This window comes from Saccostrea echinata, unplaced genomic scaffold, assembly GCF_033153115.1.
Source record: "Saccostrea echinata isolate AGI-Se365-2 ecotype Australia unplaced genomic scaffold, CSIRO_AGI_Sech_v1 ptg000054l, whole genome shotgun sequence".
Lineage (NCBI taxonomy): Eukaryota > Metazoa > Mollusca > Bivalvia > Ostreida > Ostreidae > Saccostrea > Saccostrea echinata.
The window spans coordinates 24,970,697-24,991,612 of record NW_026889803.1 but is presented as its reverse complement, the minus strand read 5'-3'; the positions used below and the strand labels follow the sequence as shown (position 1 = coordinate 24,991,612).

The following is a 20,916-nucleotide window of genomic DNA, read 5'->3' as shown; positions in this document are numbered from 1 at the left end:
GCCTTTGACCTCATTAAGTTTTTAAAGCGAGATACCCAAGTTGATGGATCAACGGCAGAACTTCTCCCCCCCCCCCCCCCCCCAAGTTCATATAAAAGATGCCAATACTGTTTGGGGTTCTTATCATGTAAAGTGTCTGTCTGTTCAAGAATCGACTGTCTATATTTTCTGTATCTTAATTTCCTTTATTTTCTGTACGCCCTATAAAGCTTATAAAACTGATTTTTTACTGATAGGTCTTTTTGGAAATTTTGAGTATACTTGACCATATCTTAGCATACATGTATTATGGGATTTTTTCAAATCTAGATCATACCATTTTTTTTTAATGTTTTCGATTGTTATGTCTTAATTTTTTTCTTTTTCTTGAATGAGGCATTAGCTGCTGATAAAATCAGCTCAGTAAGCTCTGCCACAGCTTCATCAACTACTAGTATATGAATTTCATCAATACATTTCTCACTGTATGCGGGCAGTTTAGTTTGTAAACCTTTCTTCACATAATGCAAGCTGAAATTTATATGATTAATCATAACCTTAAATAAGTTTTGGTTCAAGCTTGTAAATGTTCCCATCTGTTTTGATTTCTTGGACATTGTATGTAGCTGTTATTGTCCATTCAAGCTTGCAATGTGTGTCTGAAAGGGTTGGAATAAAGTCATCCACTTTATATTGTAAAATTTGATCCAATATATCTTCAGACACTATAACATAATTTACAACGCTAGCTAATTTGGAGTATAACATGTGAAGTTTCCAAACATATTTCCAAGGACTCCAAGTTCCAAAGTAAGTATGCGTTACTGATTGCTAATGCAGCAATCAATAAGTTTTTTTGCCCCTTTTATCAATTATTTTATCTGGACTTTGCTTGTTTATCAAATTTCTGTCAACTAGATAGTTGTCAAAATAGGTGTAAATATTCATCATCTTGAGCAATAAACTCTGGTTCTTCAGCTACCCTGGAGTAAAAATCTCCACATAGAAGAATGTCACCCATATTTTTATGAATACACATATCTGCTCAATACAGTCAAGACTATCCTTGTCTAGCCCTTGAGTATATGTGGAGCCACTAGGTGGATAATATACAAGGCATATAAACATGTCTTTCTTAAAACCAAAGAAGTTTTTTTTTTCAAATTTAACCCATTGGTAATCGGGATTTGTGTTATTTTAAATTTTGATATGATTTTTTTAAAATCAGGTTTTCGTAAAATTGCCAATCCACCAAAATGACGTTGGTTGTGTTTGGATGCTGCTCTATATTGTATGAACATGAAATGGACCGTTATTTTGAATGTTTGATTCATTACCCAAATGATTTTCAGCCAAGAAAACAAGGTCATACTTGTTAATTTCTTTTATAATCAAGGGATCTTGTGTTTTGTCATAATATTTTGACTTCAAACCCTCAGTGCTCCAAAAACACATTTTAATAGACGATTTGGATCTTGTGTTATTTTGCATTCTATTAATTTAAAACAAACTTGTTTAAAATCAGCAAAAGAGTAAGGTATTCTTCATTGAGTATAATAACCTACACTTTATCACCTGAAACTTGGAATGAGAGTTTAGTATCTTATACCTCCAAATCAATAAAGGAAAAATGTATATACAAATATATATACAAACTAGAAACTCATTACGAGCAATGACAGGTCTTCCGTCCTATTTTGAAAATAAAAATGTAAATACAAGCTGAAAAATTGAAAAAAAAAATTCAGACACTCTGGAGATTTAGCACAGGTCGTCAGCGTGAAAATCCAACGAGCTAACCATTACGCCATTTCAACTCCCGCTTCAAAGTGAAAATGACGAATATCAAGAGTTTGGATTTATCAATTCGAAAACAAATTATATATTTAGTATTTTTGAAAAGAGGCTCTCTTAACCCTACAGATATTACAGAAAAATATTGAAGATGAAAAAATCGATTTTTTAAATTAGCTTTTGCAAGCGACCGGAACTAACGACGACGCATGAAAAGGTCCCTTTGCCAATCTAGAAATCATGTTCTATCATCTCTAACAAAAAAAAACCCACTCAACATCATTTTATAAAGTTGAAAACGTAAATTTAAGCAAACAAATTCGGGATTAAACCCAGATCGCCTTCGTGAAAATTCAATATGGAAGCCACTACACCAGTGTAATTTTACCAGCCATCATCGATGTTTACTTTGTATCATTGCCTGAAGTAGCGTGCGTCAGTAAGGTTAAAAGTTCTTTTATATAGTGCGGAATTATAGAATGAGAGCTAGCTAGCCAAATTTTGTGCGAGCAGATTCACATCGGAATTCGTTACTTGAGTTTAAACAGTAACAAAAAAATCTATTACTGATGAACTGATGATACTGTTTACTTCTTTTATTCTTTTTGTATTCACATTTTTATTCCATGCAATTCGATATACCTGTATTTCAAACAAATGTGTCCGTGAAATCTTTTTCTGCACTTTTGCATCAGACCATTTTTCTACTATGAAAGAAGAGTCACGATACATTATTTTGCGCCAATCGTGACGAGTAAATCTTTGCGCCTTTTCTTTGATATGTATTTTCTATTGAATGGTTTCCATTCTCATATATATTATTGTATGTACCGTACAAATTACTCATTTTATTGCATTTGGAGGTCAGAGTATCTCTGTTTTTAAAACAGATTATCCATTCATAATCTGCCAGATCCAACAACAATTCCTTCATATTTCATTGATCCTTGTGGTAGTTTCGATCAACAAGACGCTCGGCTTTCTCCGTAAACTCCGACCTGCCAATCGGCAATCTTCGACTGACTCAGCTACGCTCCATACAAACCTCGGAAGGATTGGTGGAAAAATATGCATCAAATCGATTACATTTCTCCGCCAGAAACTGCCTTGTAACTCATTTCATGTTTTACTCAGCATAAAGTTCTTCAAACATTTTTTTCCTGTTGTCTAATTCTTCCTTGTATATTGGTTTTGATCACAGCATCATGTAAGTAGTCTTTGAAAGCAAAACATAGTGTTGGGCGTGCTTCAAAGTAACTCAGATTTCAAAGGTTTAACATTTGGAGGAATTTCAAATAAGATCACATGACTTTATCAGCAACATGTTAGAACACCGTTGACGTCCGAGGTTAGTGTGCGAGGAACGAGCCACCCGAGGAGCTCCGAGTGCCGACCCGCTCGTCGGAGACAGCCGCCATTTTGGACCCGCTTCAATTTTTAAAATGCTAATATCTAGAGTTTGGATTAATCAATTTTAAAACAAATTGCATATTAAGCATTTACAAAAGAGTCTCTCTTAAATTTACCAAAATCATAAAAAGAAAATTGAAAAACAAAAAAGGTTAAAAAAAAAATGCCCTTTTTTAAATTCGCTTCCGGTAGCAACCGGAAGTGGTGACGACGCACAAAAAGATGATTCTGCAAATCTAAAGGTCATGATCTATCTTCTCCAATAAGTCTCCAGTTCATATCTTTAGCTGTTCTTCAGAACATTCATCGACAAAAGTCAATTTAAAAATCAGGAAATAGTCCATAACTTGGAACCAAAAGAGAATTTACCAAATTTTCCTTGTGATGAACAAAGTTCATTTAATGACTCATTTTTCCTGAAAGTTTCACTGAAAACCACTGAACAGTTTTCGAGAAAACGCCTGCACAAAATTTGGTCAAAATAATAATAATAATAACTAGAAACTCATTACCAGTAATGAGAAGGTCTTCCGTTATACTACTTCCTGTTTGCAAGAACATGTCTTTTCCAACGTCGGTATAAGCCTAAAGCTGATGTAGAAACAAAATAACTTTAAAAAAACTTTTTGCTTCATTTCCTGTCACGACCGGAAGTAATGACGACAGACGATTTTTACACGATGCAAGTGAACTGATGATTGACTATAAGTTCTGAAAGTTTAAGACTTCAGTCTTTTACTCTTACCGAGCAATTGTGAGAACACATTCTAATTTTGGGGACAGGAAAACACACGACCGGAAGTGAATTGAATAAAAATCTCTGAATTTTCTCATGACATTTGTAGTATCTACAGCATATGTAAAAAAAAAAAAAAAAAAAAAATTTCAAATACTTATCTGTAAGTGATATTTATGAGAAAGCTAAACATCGAAATAACGTAGTTTATCTCTTTAAACCGGAAGTTTACAGTTTTTGTTTCCGGTGGAATCTAACATATTTCAAAACACGAAAGAGATGCAACAAAGTAATGGAAGTTTTAATTTTATAAAGAAAAGTTAAAATTTTCAATTTTTTGATCACTTCCTGTGATGACCGGAAATGACGGCTGACGCGTCTAGCCCTACGTGTTTTGCCTACTCCTCAAGGTTTATTACTCATTTAAGTTTGGTGTCTTACTTTCATGCCGTTTCCGAGATCTCGCTGAGATAACTTTTCATTTTGAGGACAGGAAACACACGCGACCGGAAGTGAATTTTACTAAGATTTTTGACGTTACTCTAGACATTTGCAGTCTGAATAACATATCTAAAAATCTTTTTCAAATACTTTATCTATAAAAGATATTTAAGGGAAAGTAAAATACTCAAATTATGTAGTTTTCCTCTTATAACCGGAAGTTGTCGTTTTTGTTTCCGGTGGGACTGACATATTTCGAAACTACACATGAGATGCAATAACGTGATGCAAAAAAAATTCCAAAAAGAAAAGTTGAAATTTTCGATTTCTTTGATCACTTCCTGTGACGACCGGAAGTGACGGATGACACGCTTAACCCAAATGGGCTCGCCTACTCCTCATGATCTATTACTTGTATAAGTTTGGTGTCTTAATCTCTTACCGTTTCTGAGATCTCACTCGGAAGAAATATTTTTGAAAAAAACGGAAATCGGAAATATCTGACGACCGGAAGTGAATTTTGAAAAAATGAAAAAAAAACGCCTCGGGGTATTTTCATTCTCTATCAACCCTGAAAATTTCAGGAAAATCCATCCAGTCATCTCTGAGAAATCCTGCCGACAAAAAAAGGGGAAAAAAATAATAATAATAAACAGTACAATCACTATAAGGTCTTCCGTCTGGAACGGAAGAGCTTAACTAGAAACTCATTACTAGTAATGAGAAGGTCTTCCGTTATACTACTTCCTGTTTGCATCAACATGTCTTTTCCAACGTCGGTATTAGCCTAAAACTTATGTAGAAACCAAATAACTTAAAAGAATACTTTTTTGCTTCGTTTCCTGTCACGACCGGAAGTAATGATGACACACGATTTTTACACGATGCAAATGACCTGTTGATTGACTTTAAGTCCTGAAAGTTTTAGACTTCAGTCTTTTACTGTTGCCGAAGAATTGTGAGAAAAATTTATAATTTTGATTGCAGGAAAAACACACGACCGGAAGTGAACTGAATAAAAATCTCTGAATTTTCTCTTGACTTTTGCAGTATCTACAGCATATGTAAAAAACATTTCAAAAACTTATCTATAAGTTATATTTATGAGAAAGTTAAATCACGAAATAACATAGTTTATCTCTTGAAACCGGAAGTTTAAAGTTTTTGTTTCCGGTGGAATCTAACATATTTCAAAACAGCGAAAAAGACACAATAAAGTGATGCAAGTTTTAATTTTATAAAGAAAAGTTGAACTTTTTGATTTCTTTGATCACTTCCTGTGACGACCGGAAGTGACGGCTGACGCTTTTAACCCCATGCGTTTTGCCTTCTCACCAATGTTTTTTACTCCTATAAGTTTGGTGTCTTACTCTCATGCCGTTTCCGAAATCTCGCTGAAATAACTTTTCATTTTGAGGACAAGAAAACACGCGACCGGAAGTGAATTTTACCAAGATATTTCATGGCACTCTAGACATCTGCAGTCTTAATAACATATATAAAAATCATTTAAAGACCTCCATCTATAAGTGATATGTATGGGAAAATTAAAAATCCCTATTATGTAGTTTTTCTATTATAACCGGAAGTTGTCGTTTTTTTGTTTCCGGTGGGACCAACACATATCGTAACTGTGGAAAAGATACAATTATATGATGTAAGTCTTATTCCAAAAGAGAAAAGTTGAAATTTTTTATTTCTCTGATCACTTCCTGTTACGACCGGAAGTGACGGCTGACGCTCTTAACCTAAATGGTTTTCTCTACTCCTCAAGGTCTAAAACTCCTATAAGTTTGGTGTCTAAATCTCTTACCGTTTCTGAGATCTCACTCGGACAAGTTTTCAATTTGGGGACATTTAAACGCGCGACCAGAAGTGAATTTTACAAAGATATTTCACGTTACTCTAGACATTTGCAGTCTTGATAACATATTCAAAAATCAGTTCAAATACATGTACGTTACCTATAAAAAATATTTATGGGAAAGTAAAATACTCAAATTATGCAGTTTTTCGCTTTTAGCCGGAAGTTGTCGTTTTTGTTTCCGGTGAGACCAATGTATTTCGAAACTACAAATAAAATGCAATAAGGTGATGCAAAAAAAAGATTCAAAAAAGAAAAGTTGAAATTTTCGATTTCTATTATCACTTCCTGTGACGACCGGAAGTGACGGCTGACGCTCTTAACCCAAGCCTACTCCTCAAGGTCTATTAACCATATAAGTTTGGTGTCTTAATCTCTTACCGTTTCTGAGATATGACTGGGACAAAATATTTCTGAAAAAAAAACGGAAATCGGACATATCTGACGACCGGAAGTGAATTTTGAAAAAGTGAAAAAAAACGCCTGGGGGTATTTTCATTCTCTATCATCCCTGAAATATCAAGAAAATCCATCCAGCCATCTCTGAGAAATCGCCCCGAAAAGAAAAGGGAAAAAAAAAATAATAAAAAGAAGAAACAGTAGAATCACTATAAGGTCTTCCGTCTGAAACGAAAGACCTTAATAAGGTAATGGGATGTTTAGCACGGAGTGAATGGGTCTTTTTAAGTTCACTGCTAGTAAGGATAACCCTTTGTCATTTAAGTATACGCCATCATCTCGAAGGACCTCTTGATTGGGGTTCCCGTGTACCAACATGTTATTGTGATCTGTCAAAGTAATTCTGTTTTCTCCTGTGAACTTCTATTTGAGGAGGGCATTTATTATCTGCCCATTGGTTGAGTAGTTCATGTCGTCACATCACATCTTGGTGTAGTAAGCGAAATCACGATTTTAATTAATGACCTGTCCACTTGCTGCAGATTTCAGGGGTCAGTTGAAACAAACTATCGACGTGTGCTCGGGTGTTTTACACCTCAAATCATTGGTGAGGGACTTGGAGCACAATAAGTGTTGGTGGATCCACAGCTGATGATAAATACTGGGATGTATCCTATGGTACACTTGATAAATTAGTGTATATAAGCAGCACTTGTCAGCTTGTTCCCCTTTATGCCTTCCACATTTGAGGTTCCAATCAAAAGCACAGTAGGACGTTGATGGCTGTCAATGTCTTGCATAGCTAACTCCAACTGAGGTTGATATACATACGCTTCCTAAAACTGTATTTTCATTTGTATAATTTCATGTCTTGCAGTATCAAGTTTCATGGTCAATTCTTTATTTAGCCTGTCAATTTCTTCATTTTTCTTTTACTTGCCTGGTATTCGAGATAGTTGCGAATTTATCTCTCGTTGCTTGGAGCATATTTTTCTCTCAAACCACTAGTTTTTCAAGCTGTTCTTCTCTGAGTGCCGCATTGTCTTTTTTTTGAATCTGAACTTCTAGGTGGGTTTTCTGGTTTTCTCATCTTTAAGTGTTTTGATTTTTTTTTCCAGTGTGTGGATAGTTTAACCTGAGAATTCTTTAGATTTTGCATGTTTTTTTTTCACATATTTTGTGGTCAATGTCTTTTAAGGTCCTTTGAATTTTCTTCGTATTTGTAGTGACACTTTTTTTCTAGTTTTAGAAGAGATTCTGCAAATACAGATTATAGTCTTTGGATATTAGCAACAACTAGAAGACTTTCAAGGTCATCTAGGCATTTACTACTTGGCAGCATTTTGTTTGCAATTTTTGCAAGAAGTTGCTGATGTTGAGACCGCCATTGCTGAAACCACTGAAGCACAGATTGTAAATCAGAGAGTCTTGTATCATTAATATTATTGATGGGTCTTGGGTCTCGGAAGATTCTTCCAAGTGTGGATGACTGTTCTAGCAGATTGATGGTGCATTTCAATATTTCTCTGTTGTGTAAACTGTCTTGGTACTGCTTCATCAAGTGAAGCATATCTTCATTTAAGACTTCATCAGCCAAATGGTTCCTCATTTTTCTTGAGGAATCAGGATATGAGGTGACGTAAGTTTGTAATATACCTTCCTTGAAATTGTTTTTTCATCCCACTTGAATGCCTCCACCCAGTGATCCCAGACAATGTAGGAATCCTCTATTTGTGGAAGTCGTTTCGAATACTTATGGTTTCCACTACTTAATAGGGAATTACGCAACTTCTTCATATTGTGTGAAAAATCTTGACAGTGGGCAATTTTTTTCCCACGACTCACCAGATGATCAGAGAGAAAGAATTCTTTATTTGGATTACCACTGAAATGAATTTTGGTAAATTTTCTATTTAGACAACCACCATCCTGCATAATATGGTCTACAAAGAACCCCCATGATTGTAGTTTTGACACTGCTTCCCATATGAAGATGTAGAGTTCTGACCCTTTAATGCCACGAGTTGGAAAATGGGCTATTGGAAATCTAAAACCTGTATTTCCAAGGAATGTCAGTTGTAAAACATCTGTAGCCAGACTTTGATGAACTCCCCCTTCTCGAAGGATAGTGAGACACTGTGCTTCCTCGCCTGTGTCAATCCAGCCTACTAGTTCATTGCATTTCCCCTTCACATGGATGACCAAGTCTTATTGAATTTTGGCCTCATCATGGATGATTCCTCCATAATAACCACTTGGGGGTAAATTATTTGCTTGAGCAGTGTTGTACATCCATTCTAAGCATTCATCATTAATGCCTGGTCTTTGTGTCACACTATTTTTCATCCTCCTTAGATCACACTGCTCAACGCGTTATCGGCAATTCGGTTGTTATCGGGCATTCGGTGCAAGAAAAGCAATGTTTACAAAACGTAGGTGATTTTAAATTTCTTAATTCAACGATAATTGCGTACTCCAGCAAACAAAGTTTGTGATCTCTGGCAGATATATATATATATTATTATAACAGTAACTTGATCCGAAGAGCCGTATCACGTCAAGTTGACAGGCGCGGATCATCAGATCAAACGAGACGCGAAGCGTCGAGTTTGATCTGATGATCCGCGCCTGTCAACGAGACGCGATAGGCTCTTCGGATCAAGTTACTGTTATAATGATAAATTTATTATATACCCCTTTACAACTAGCAAAATATAATGAAAGGAAAGTTTTTGGATCAATTACATTAACTTTTCTACATTAAACAAACCATTTTGTTAGGAACTTTTTGATGCTCGAGAATAAAAACGTCATTTATCTGTGTACTACGTCATCAGTTTCAGAGAGGGGTGATATGGATTCAGAAAACCACAGTGTGGTGATCCGGAACGTCGGATCACACCGTCACGTGTTTGCATAAATTCAACAGTAAAACTGAGTGACAAACAGTTGGGTATATAATAAATGATTATACTTTCAGCAGCAAAAAATACAAACCAAATCACTCTCTTTCAAAAGATCTACAACTCTTTCAAATGATATTTTATAAAAAAAATTTCGGAATATGTCATCACATTTTAGCTTTTGTAGAAGTCAATTTCATTTTTTTGTATTAAACAAAATAGTTTATATATTCTATAGACAATCATATACCTGTAGATAAGCAGACTGAAATAAAAAATCCAAATTAAGGGTTAGTTAACAGGCATCTAAAATGTCTCGGTAGGTGAAAACATGCTATCGTCAACAAGGTTGATGTTGCCGGATAATTCGGTTTTTACAGGTGTAAGTTATCGGAAACTCAGGTTAAAAAGTTTCCTTCAGCTTTAGAAATAGATTGGAAAAAGTCCATTATAATCTGTCAATTCTTGAAAATTACAAACGTAATGTTTTTAAAGTGATTTTTGAAAATTTTCTAGCTGTCCATTGTTAGTTTTTTGATATACGAGGGGCGTTCAATAAATAATGTCATCGCTGTTAAAAAAGGAACTCAAGAAAATATTTTTGTCAGTTTTTTTAAATGGTTCCCTTCAAAATACTCTCCTTTGACAAACACACATAACTTCAACCGTTTTATACAAGTTTTGAATGCATTCATATGATGTTTTTGGGTATGGTATTCATGAACTGCTAAATGGCAGAACCCAAGCATTCCTTGAAGCATATCTTCTTCCTAAGAAGTGCATTTTCAATTTGGGGAAACAAATAGGGCGAATAGGGAGAGTGGGGTAAAAAATGAACCTTTTCTTTTTCGAAAAATGATCTCTCAATCTGTGATTTATGTGTTGGGGGTTGTCATGGAGAAGTCGAATGTTTCGAATTCCAGACTTTGGTCTCTTGCTTTCTATGTATCTCTTAACTTTCTTTATCACATAATTTTTATATACGTGTCCGGTGATTGATCGGCCTTTTGGAAGAGCAACCTGAACTAGAGGACCTTCACTAATAGAGAAAATTGCGTATAATACTTTCTTAATACTTTGAGACCGTTTTGAAATAGCAGGGCGATTTGTCTTTTTAGTCAACCACATCTTGTTATCAATTTTCCTCTGAGGTTCAAAATAATGTATCCATGTTTCATCGCCTGTATCTATTTCCGGAAACGTCGTGCGTCGCGTTTTTTTTTTTTTGTAGATTTTAAGTAATTTTTTTTTTAGACATTTCAACACGCAATCGTTTTTGTTTTTCTGTTAAAAGATGGGGTATCCATCATGCACTAACCTTCCGGAAACCTAGGTGTTTCTTTGAAATTGTAAAAACTGTCCCAATGAAATACCTACTAAATTTGCTAACTGTTTAATGTTTATCGACCATCATTAGTGATGATATTAGTTATTTTTGCAAGTAATGCACCAATTGAAGCCGTTCGAGGTGGTCCAGGACGTTGCTTATATTTAAGGTCTGTTTGGCCGTTTTTTAATTTGCTAACCCACCTGTAAACTTGTCTCAAAGACATACACTTGTTACCATACACATCACATAATTCTTGAAAATGTCTTTTGAATCTTTACCTAGACTGACACATGCTTTAATGTAGCCTCTAATTTCGCCTTATTGGAAGATGACATACCAGTCATATTTTCATGCAGTGTCTCGAGTAGGGGTTATATTTCAGCTTCTCAAGGGAGAACTCGGTGATAAAATGTGGTCAGATAAACGACCATAAACAGATTATGAACCACATTATGCGTGAAAAGAAATCAAAAGATCAAGTGAACCCTGTATTTTATGGAATCTCATTGGTGACATTATTTATTGAACGCCCCTCGTACATGTAAATAACTATAATTATGATTTTATAATAGAACTACTTATCTGTTCAATCATTTTTCTGTTTTCCTTTAAAGATAGCCACTATTGGCTTCCATCGGTTTCAGACGTAAATGTGCATGTATACAACAAATATATAGTTTCTTTAGTTAGTCAGGTCTTACGATCTATTATGTCATTTTTGAAAAAAACATCGTCACTTCAAGTGCCCCAATGAGCTAAAAGTTTGTTTTGTCCAATACAGAGCGATAGCATTGTTTGTATAAAATCATTTTAAGGTTTGAAATAGAGGAAATCGAATGAGGTGCAAATATACCGCAAAGAAATATTTCTTTCTTGTTATAATTGGGTATGTATTAGATTAAGGAGACTATCCTTGTACAAAAACATTGTTCAGTAAAAATAAATAAAATTGATTAAAAAAAAAACCGTTGAACTCATTTCCCACTTCAATTCTTCACATGTTTAACCTTTTCTACAAGCAGTGATCCTCGTTTTCAATGGGGAAGGGGGTGTGCCAAGGTTCTTTTTCTTTTTTATTTGCTTCACTATAGATATTCAATATAACTCTGTAAATTCCAGGTGAGGTCTGAACCTCCCCGACACCCCTATCGTAAATCCGAATATGAGCTCCACCTACACATTGAATTGTCTACGGATTTTCCATTCGGCCGATAATGACAAAGAGCACTCCGCGGGTGTGATCGGTCGACAGGATGCTTATCCCTTCTTTGACCCTGAAACAACATCTGATGTTGTTAGAGTTCCGTGATTACTCTGCTCCAAATGTATACTGTTTCAATAGACGTTTGAACTTGAATAAATTATCTTGATATTTCATTAAAAATAGTTTCTTTCCGTCAGTTACGCTTTTTGTAAACTATTAAAGTCATTTTATTTTCTCAAAAGTTGGAATTCTTGGTCATATTTTGTCTAACACCCTTTTGGAAAATTCATTTAACCACGCTTGAGTTTAGATTCTTTAATTGCTTTATACCAAACTAATACATGTATGTACTTAGTTCTAACAAAAGGAACAACGACTGTTAAGGGGTGATCAAAAATGCTAAGTCAAGAAATAAAAACGAAGCAAGGAAAACAGAGACAAAAGCGAAGAACAGTGCGTAACTGGAAGGCAACACACAGAAAACTTAGAGTGAATTACTGTGAATTTAGCAATTATTGCAATGCTTTTATATTGCGCATAATGCAACGTAAGAATCTCAATAAATAAATTTGGCATTTGTATTTTGGTTACAACAGAGATTTATAATTCAGAGAATTAACTAATATGATATTTTCGAACAGGTCAAGATCATACACATTTCGGTGATTATGAGATATGCCAAAACATCCATGATCAAAAAACACTCCTTTTCTTAAAGTTACATATTCTAAAAAGAGACAAATGATATCTAAAAATTAGAATTGTGTTCTTGCCACTTTAAATATTTAGATTTAATGAAGATTTCTGTTGTTTCTTTAGATTTTTCCTAACCTATGACAACCTTTGTTTCCGATAACTAAAACCGAAATTTCCGATAACAAAGTGAACCATTCAACCGCATTTCCGATAACATCCTGAAAGTTAAAAAAGGGCTATTTTTACCCTTTGATCACATCTTTACGAGATTCTGACGATGTCATATTGTGGACAATAATTAATGTGAGGTAAATATAAGGATTCTGAAGAGAGGGGCTATATGCAGCAATGCCAATCGGCCAAAAACTTGCAAAATATAACAAATTTGACTTTTTAAAGTCTTCTCAAGACTTACAAATACTATAATAGGATATATTGGGGCTTTATTTTGGATCTGTATTCATTCTTGTTCACAAAAAGCACAATCAACAGTCTCTGTTTCTATTTTTATAGTGTTTATTTGCAACAATTTAATAACCTGTCAAAAGTTGTTATCCACCGAATGCCCGATAACAACCCAAAAGCCGATAACGCGTTGAGCAGTGTGTAGATGTCGACCTGAAGGCAACTTAAAAATTTGACTATCTCTTAAATCTTCATATACTTTTGCTCCCTTGCACCATAAGTTTAGACATAGTTTTAATGTAAACTTATCCCATCTCACAAGACTGGCATGGTTTAAATTGGAGCTTAGAATAGTGTGTTGAGTTTGTAAAAATTGTTTCATTTCAGTAGACGCATTAGGGAAAATATTCTCAAATATTCTCTGTACATCATTACTGGTCTGAACTATTTGTATAGAGTTACACATACTGTCATCAGCTGTGCCACCGTTCAACTGCTTATTGCAAGTTCTACATGATTCATTTACGGTACACCAAGTGTAGGCTTGACAACAGGTCCGACATCTTAGCCTACTATCTGATTTTCCATTCTCATTACCTCTTGTAACCAGATTCTCACAAATAGCTTTAGAAGGTAAATTGCTTTTTAGGTTCAAAATTCCCTTGCAGATATTTATTTTGGACACAATGTGAAGAATTTCATGTAAAGAGCCTGCTGTGCACTGTGCAGTCAAAATCATTGGAAATGTAAAGTTTTCCAAGTCAATTGATTTATTTCTGATTGATAGATTCCATATCTTCTTCTGAAAATCCAACGTCAATTCTTTCATCACAATGTTACCATTGATAACTATATCAAATGGCATTAATAAAGTAACAGTTGATAACATGCTGCTTAATATCATAAGTGAGGTTAAATGTTTCCCAACAGACCATGTCGTAACAATGGGTAAATCTTTCTCAGTTTTAAATTTTATGGCAACAAAATAATATTTTCTTCCCTTTTCATGTATAAGTCTTACTTGCTTGATGTCATATATTGAAAAGATTATTTTTGAGAAGACATTTTCAAATATAGGCTGTATGCCAGCATGAACACAGACTTCTTGATATGATGAAACTAAAGTGGAGACTTCTATTTTGGAATCACTAGCACTGCATATCTTGGAACATAACCTATAACACAAAATATAAAAAATATATTTGCTATATGTTGTCTGTTTTGTTTCATCTGTCATCAGTGTGCCAAGTCTGTTTATGTCAGAATGTTAGTTTGAATTTTTGCATTTGATTTTTTTTTTAGGTCACTTGAGTCACTCAGGTGACCTATTGCTATCTCTTTTCGTCCGTCGTCGTACGTCGTCCGTCGTGTGTTAACATTTTGAACACTTTCAGCTTCTTCTCTGAAACCGCTGAAACAATTTTAGCCAATTTTAGCATATGGCATCTATGTGTGAAGGGGAACAAAATTTGTGAATTTCATGGTCCCTCCCCTAGGGCCTGAGGGGTGGGGCTAAAACCACCAAAATTAATGCAATCTTTAAAAACCTTCTTCTTTACTCCTGGACATCAAGTAGTCAAAGTGTTGGCATGATTGTAATAAACATTGAGCCCTTTACCAAAATTGTGAAATCATGGCCCCAGGGTCAGGGGTTCTGGTACTAGGGCGGGGCTATATAAATCATATAGTGAAAATGCATTATTTCTTTGAAAATCTTCTTCTCTACTCCTAGGTATTATTGAAACAAATTAAATACATAGTTATGATAAGCAAGGGTGACTTTATTAAAATTGTGAAATTCATGGCCCCGGGGTCAGGGGTTCTGGTACTAGGGCGGTTATATAGATCATATAGTGAAAGTGCATTATTTCTTTGAAAATCTTCTTCTCTTCTCCTGAGTATTATTTAAACACATTAAAAACATAGTTATGATAAGTAAGGATGCCTCTTCCAAAATTGTGAAATTCATGGCCCTTGGATCTGGGGTTCTGGTGTTAGGGCGGGGCTCTTTTGATTATAAAGTGGAAATGTTTTAATTCTTTAAAAATCTCTGCACCTGGGTATTATTTAACAAACTAAGTACATTGTTATGATAAGCAAGGATGCTTCTTCCATAATTGCGAAATTCATGGCCCCACGGACAGTAGTTCTGGTGCTAGGGCGGGGCTATATAGATCCTATAGTGAAGGTGAATTATTTCTTTGAAAATCTTCTTCCCTGCCCCTGTGCATTACATAAACAAACTAAGTACATTGTTATAATACGCAAGGATGCCTCTTCCAAAATTGTGAATTTCATGACCACAGGGTTCAAGGGTTCTGGTGAGAGGGGGGAAGTGGGGGAGGGGGGCTTCTATTGATTATAAAGTGAAAAAGCAAAATTTATTTGAAAATATTCTTTTCTGCTTCTGGTTAAAAAGCAAAGAAGCTAAGTGTATAGTTATGATGAGCAAGAGTGCTTCTTCCAGAGTAGTGAATTTCATGACCCCTGGGTCAGATGTGCTGGTGTAAGGGTGGGGCTCTTGATAATATAGTGAAAATGCATTAATTCTATTAAATAATCCTGTTTGCTCCTTAGTGTAAAGCAGATACACAAAGTGATTAGTTATGATGAGCAAACCTATGGTCACAGGGTCAGGGGCTCTGGTGTTTCTTGGGGGGGGGGGGGGGCTCTATTGATAATATAGTGAATCTGTAGTTAAATGCATTATTTCTTTAAAAAACTTCTCTGCACCTGGGCATATCTGAAGCAAACAGAGTAAAATTTTTATAAGGAAGGGTATTTTTACCTGATTTTTGAATATTTGGACCATTTAGTCAAGTGTTCTGGTCCTGGCCAGGGCTCTATTGATTTGCATTCTACTGAGAGGAGTTATTCCTCTTTGCCATTTACTTTTGATAATTAATCACTGTAAATAATGTACTTGAAAGGTAAATAAAATAAGAGAATTATGCAAGAGTTTTTATTGTATTATACAAAAAGTACTTTTATAGTTTTAATGATCAGGTAAACTTGTAAGTGTTAGAGAAATAAAATAACCTGTCTTATTATATGTTCATCAAAGACCAAGAGAGGCCAATGTAAGAAATTTCAACAAGAGATTAAAATAGTACAGAAGCATTGATAATTTGTTATACTGTATATTGATAGTGATAAATGGGAAACAGACTAGAGCCTAATTTATGAACTGTTAATGAATATTAAGAATAATTATTTTGTTAATCCTTATCATCCTATTTTTCTTGCTTTTGGGCAACAAAGCTTCACCTTTCAGTTCATTTTATACTCCTTGCATCCTTTAAATTGTTATATTATACTCAGGTGACTCTGAAGGCCCTTGGGCCACTTGTTCACTAGACAAGAATGTTGTCATCAAAATACAATTCACTTCATTGACTTTTACAGGAGAAAATAAAGCAGTATTGTGAACAGTACGTTGGGACTTTGTCGAATTTCTTTTTATAAAGAAGTAAGATGTGGCTTTTATACCTCTGTTATGCGTTTAAATGAATTTATGCTAGTCTATAATCGAACCTGCACAGCTTTACCTTCACATCAATTTTCATTTGAAACCCTATCAATTCAAACTGTCCTTGACTGCTTATATTTACAAATGGCCACTCTCGGGAGCATTTTTGTTTTTCAAACACATCTTGTTTTGTATGAAATTATTATGTTGAGGTTTTCCCCGATTTGTCATACGGCATACATGAGAAATAATGAAATATGAAGATAACGAACAATATATATCCAAACTAAAAGTCAATTCAAACAATGCAAATCAGGAGCAGAGCAAACACGGACATCTAAAACATCAGAGATGGGATCAGGTGCCAAAGAGGAGTGTATCCCCTGCCGACCGGTCACACCCGCCGTGTGCTCCTTGTCATTATCGGGAGAAACGGGAAAATCCGTAAACAATTCATTGTGTAAATAATGGCCTAACAATTAGTATGAAAAACATTAGTCAGCATGTTACTTAATGACAGATTGTATTTTTCATAAGTGAAATATAATTTTTGAAAAGGGGTTTTAACATGGGGGGGTTCCTGTCCACGAGTACCTGTGATTGAAAGTTGCAAATAAGGTGAAAGTTGAGGGTGTACAGGCTGGTTTCACAAAAATACACACTGTTAGAGATATTCAAATAAAAAATGAAGACGGAAAAGCTGACCTGAAATTCCACAACCTTGGTTGTTACAAAGGTCTGTACCATTACAGCATTGCTGGCACGTTATAATCCCTGAATCTGTTCCAAACATTGATCTTGCAGACAAACGGGATACATCTCTTTTAACAGGAACAGCGCAAGCCTAATGAAATATTATAAAGAGGAAACAAGGGACTTATGTACACTGATTAAGCGTAAATTTCACAGATAGGTTTATTTCCCTGAGAAACGTACAGTTTTGTTTTCATGAGTACATCCGGGTATTGCATATGTTGCAAGATTTCTTGTCCTAAATTACGTTCAAGTTCCACAAAATCTCGGTTTCTATGTCTACTGTTCACTTGTCAATAGTATGTTTTACTTTGATGAATGAATATTTTTTTTTACTTTGATAAATGAATTTTAAACAGATAAACTTACGCGTGTAGAAAGACAGCCAACATTGTATGTTACAATACCAGCTCTAGAAACAATCTGTTCTACACCACATTGCTGAAATAATACGAAAATTTAATTTTTGTGTTTGATGAGTGTGTGTGATTTTATGTCACCAGCTGACTCACTCAGGTGACCTATTGCTATCTTTTTTTTTTGTCCGTCGTCGTTCGTCGTCCGTCGGTCGTAATTTTTTGAACATTTTCAGCTTCTTCTCTGGAACCACTGAACCTATTTCAACCAATTTTGGCATATAACATATAAGGGTGAAGAGAAACGAAAATTCTAAAATTCATTGTCCCTGCCCCCCCCCCCCCCAGGTGAGTCTAAAACCACCAAAATTAATGCAATTTAAAAAAATCTTCTCAAGATGTCAAACTATTGGTATGATTGTAATAAACATTGAGTACTCTACCAAAATTGTGAAATTCATTGACCCAGGGTCAGGGGGTTCTGGTGCTATGGCGGGGCTCTTTTGAATATATAGTAAAAATGCATTATTTATTTAAAAATCTTCTACTTCTCTGTTCCTATGTATTAATCAAACAAACTAAAAACATAGTTATAATGAGCAAGGGTGTCTCTTCCAAAATTGTGAAACATGCGGATTGACATAAAGAAAATATATGTAGCAAAAGGGTCAATTGTACTTCGTATGAGTACACTGTAGTGCCCTGATTGACAATAATATTGATGAATTACTGTCAGATAAAATCATGGAGATAATAGATTATTTGGTTAAAGCCTTCATAACGTTTTTTTAAATATACTATATCAAAGTGACCAAGTGATCACAGGTTGACTAGGGGACGTGTTGTTGTTTTTGACAAAAGGCAAATGACCACATTTTATAGCCAAGTGTGAGTGCTGGTAACAAGTATTACCAAGGTTTTTGTATTCCCAAGATGTACCAAGTGATACCAAGTGGCAAACAGTTAAGTTGTTTGTTAAGCCAAGAGGCATCACCTCGAGTAAACATACAGGCATTAGAGATTTCTCTTTGTGTACTTCATTGTAGCACTAAGCAAGTATTAAAATCATACTAAATGATATTAAATACCTAATACACACAAGGCAAGTGTCACTAGTGTATGTATATTTTGCATTCATTATCATCTTTGTAAGACTTGGACAAACCAAGCACAATCCCAAGAAGGTCTAGCATGTTACAATACTATAGTAAGCAAGAGTATTTTTACCAGAGTTTTGAAATTTGGCAACACAGATTCATCAGTTAATTTTGCTTGTTACTGCAGTGTTGTATTATACTAGGGCTCTTGTTTACATAAGTCCTCTTGAGGACTCTTGTTGAATGAATCTGGCCAGCTTCTTAAAACAGAAGCAGAGACACACACCCATTATTGTTTTGTTTATTATTTTGAGTTTCCCTATTTATTTTAAAAGTAACATCAGTATATTATTATATTTGAACTTACATGCAAAGTCTCAATATTCAATGACATCGGCATTTTTCACAACCTAACACCAAATACCTGGTGTTTGTAAACAAAGGATGATTCTCTATAAGGTCATTTTCCGGCCTATGATAAAATCACTTGAAAATGAGATTTTATGTAACTTTAATCATTCTATTTTATTACTCTGATGTTTGTTTTTCAACATCGATCAACTTAGACACATGATTTAGAGATAACAAATGGTGGTCAAATAAAGAAAGATTGAGGGTAGGTATATTAATATCAGGTTTCTATCCATGTTTCAGAATGTAAATGATCAACAAGAGGCCCAAGGGCCTTAACGGTCACCTGAGTATTACACAGCAATTTAGAGGATCCATAGAGTATAAAATGAACTGAAAGGTGAAGCTTTGTTGCCCAAAAGCAAAAAAAAAAAAAAAAAAAAAAAAAAAAAAAAAAAAAAAAAAAATAGGGTGATCAGCATCAACAAAATAATTAGTCTAGTATTCATTAACAGTTCATAAATTAGGTTCTAATCTGTTCCCCATTTATCACTCTCACCATACAGTACATTAACAAACTATCAGTGCTTTTGTACTATTTTAATTCCTTGTTGAAATCTCTTACATTGGCCTCTCTTGGTCTTTGATGAACATTTAATAAGGTAAGCTATTTTTGTCTCATTTTTATTTATCTATTACTTACAAGTCTACCTGACCATTAAAACTATGAAAGTACTTTTTGTATTATACAATAAAAATTCTTGCACAATTCTCTTATTCTATTAACCTTTCAAGTATATTATTTACAGTGATTAATTATCAAAAGTAAATGGCAAAGGGTAATAACTCCTCTCAGTAGAATACCAATTAATAGAGCCCTGGCCAGGACCAGAACACTTGACCAAATGGTCCAGATGTTCAAAAATCTGGTAAAAATACCTTTCCTTATTAAAACTTACTCTTTTTGCCTCTGATATGCCCAGGTGCAGAGAAGATTTTTAAAGAAATAATGCATTATTACTACAGATTCACTATATTATCAATAGAGCCCCCCCCCTCCCACCGAGAAACACCAGAGCCACTCACCCTGGGACCAGAGGTTTGCTCATCATAAGTAATCACTTTGCTTATCTGCTTCACACTAAGGAGCCGACAGGATTATTTGATAGAATTAATGCATTTTCACTATATTATCAAGAGTCCCACCCTTACACCAGCACATCTGACCCAGGGGTCATGCAATTCTACTCTGGAAGAAGCACTCTTGCTTATCATAACTATATACTTAGCTTCTTTGCTTTTTAACCAGAAGCAGAAAAGAATATTTTCAAATAAATTTTGCTTTGTCACTATATAATCAATAGAGCCCCCCCTTTTTTTCACCAGAACCCCTGACCCTGGGGCCATGAATTTCATAATTTTGGTAAAGGGCTCAATGCTTATTACAATCATGCCAACAGTTTGACTGCTTGATGTCCAGGAGAAAAGAAGAAGATTTTTAAAGATTGCATTAATTTTGGTGGTTTTAGCCCCACCCCTCAGGCCCGAGCGGGGCAGGGCCCATGAAATTCACAAATTTTGTTCCCCTTCACACATAGACGCCATATGCTAAAATTGGCTGAAATTGGTACAACGGTTTCAGAGAAGAAGCTGAAAATGTTCAAATGTTAACGCACATCGCACGACGACGGACGAAAACAGATAGCAATAGGTCACCTGAGTGACTCAG

At 34.9% G+C, this 20,916-nt stretch overlaps 1 protein-coding gene across 1 annotated transcript in view; it reads right to left on the bottom strand.

Moving 5' to 3' along the window:
- Nucleotides 1-20,916, bottom strand: part of LOC133204734 (macrophage mannose receptor 1-like) — a 151,320-nt gene that overhangs the window by 123,545 nt on the left and 6,859 nt on the right. The window contains exons 2-3 of the mRNA XM_061340474.1: nt 17,753-17,824; nt 17,336-17,474 (exon numbers count right to left, since the gene is read on the bottom strand). Coding sequence (XP_061196458.1) covers nt 17,336-17,474; nt 17,753-17,824 — 211 coding nt within the window. The remainder of the gene's footprint in view (nt 1-17,335; nt 17,475-17,752; nt 17,825-20,916) is intronic.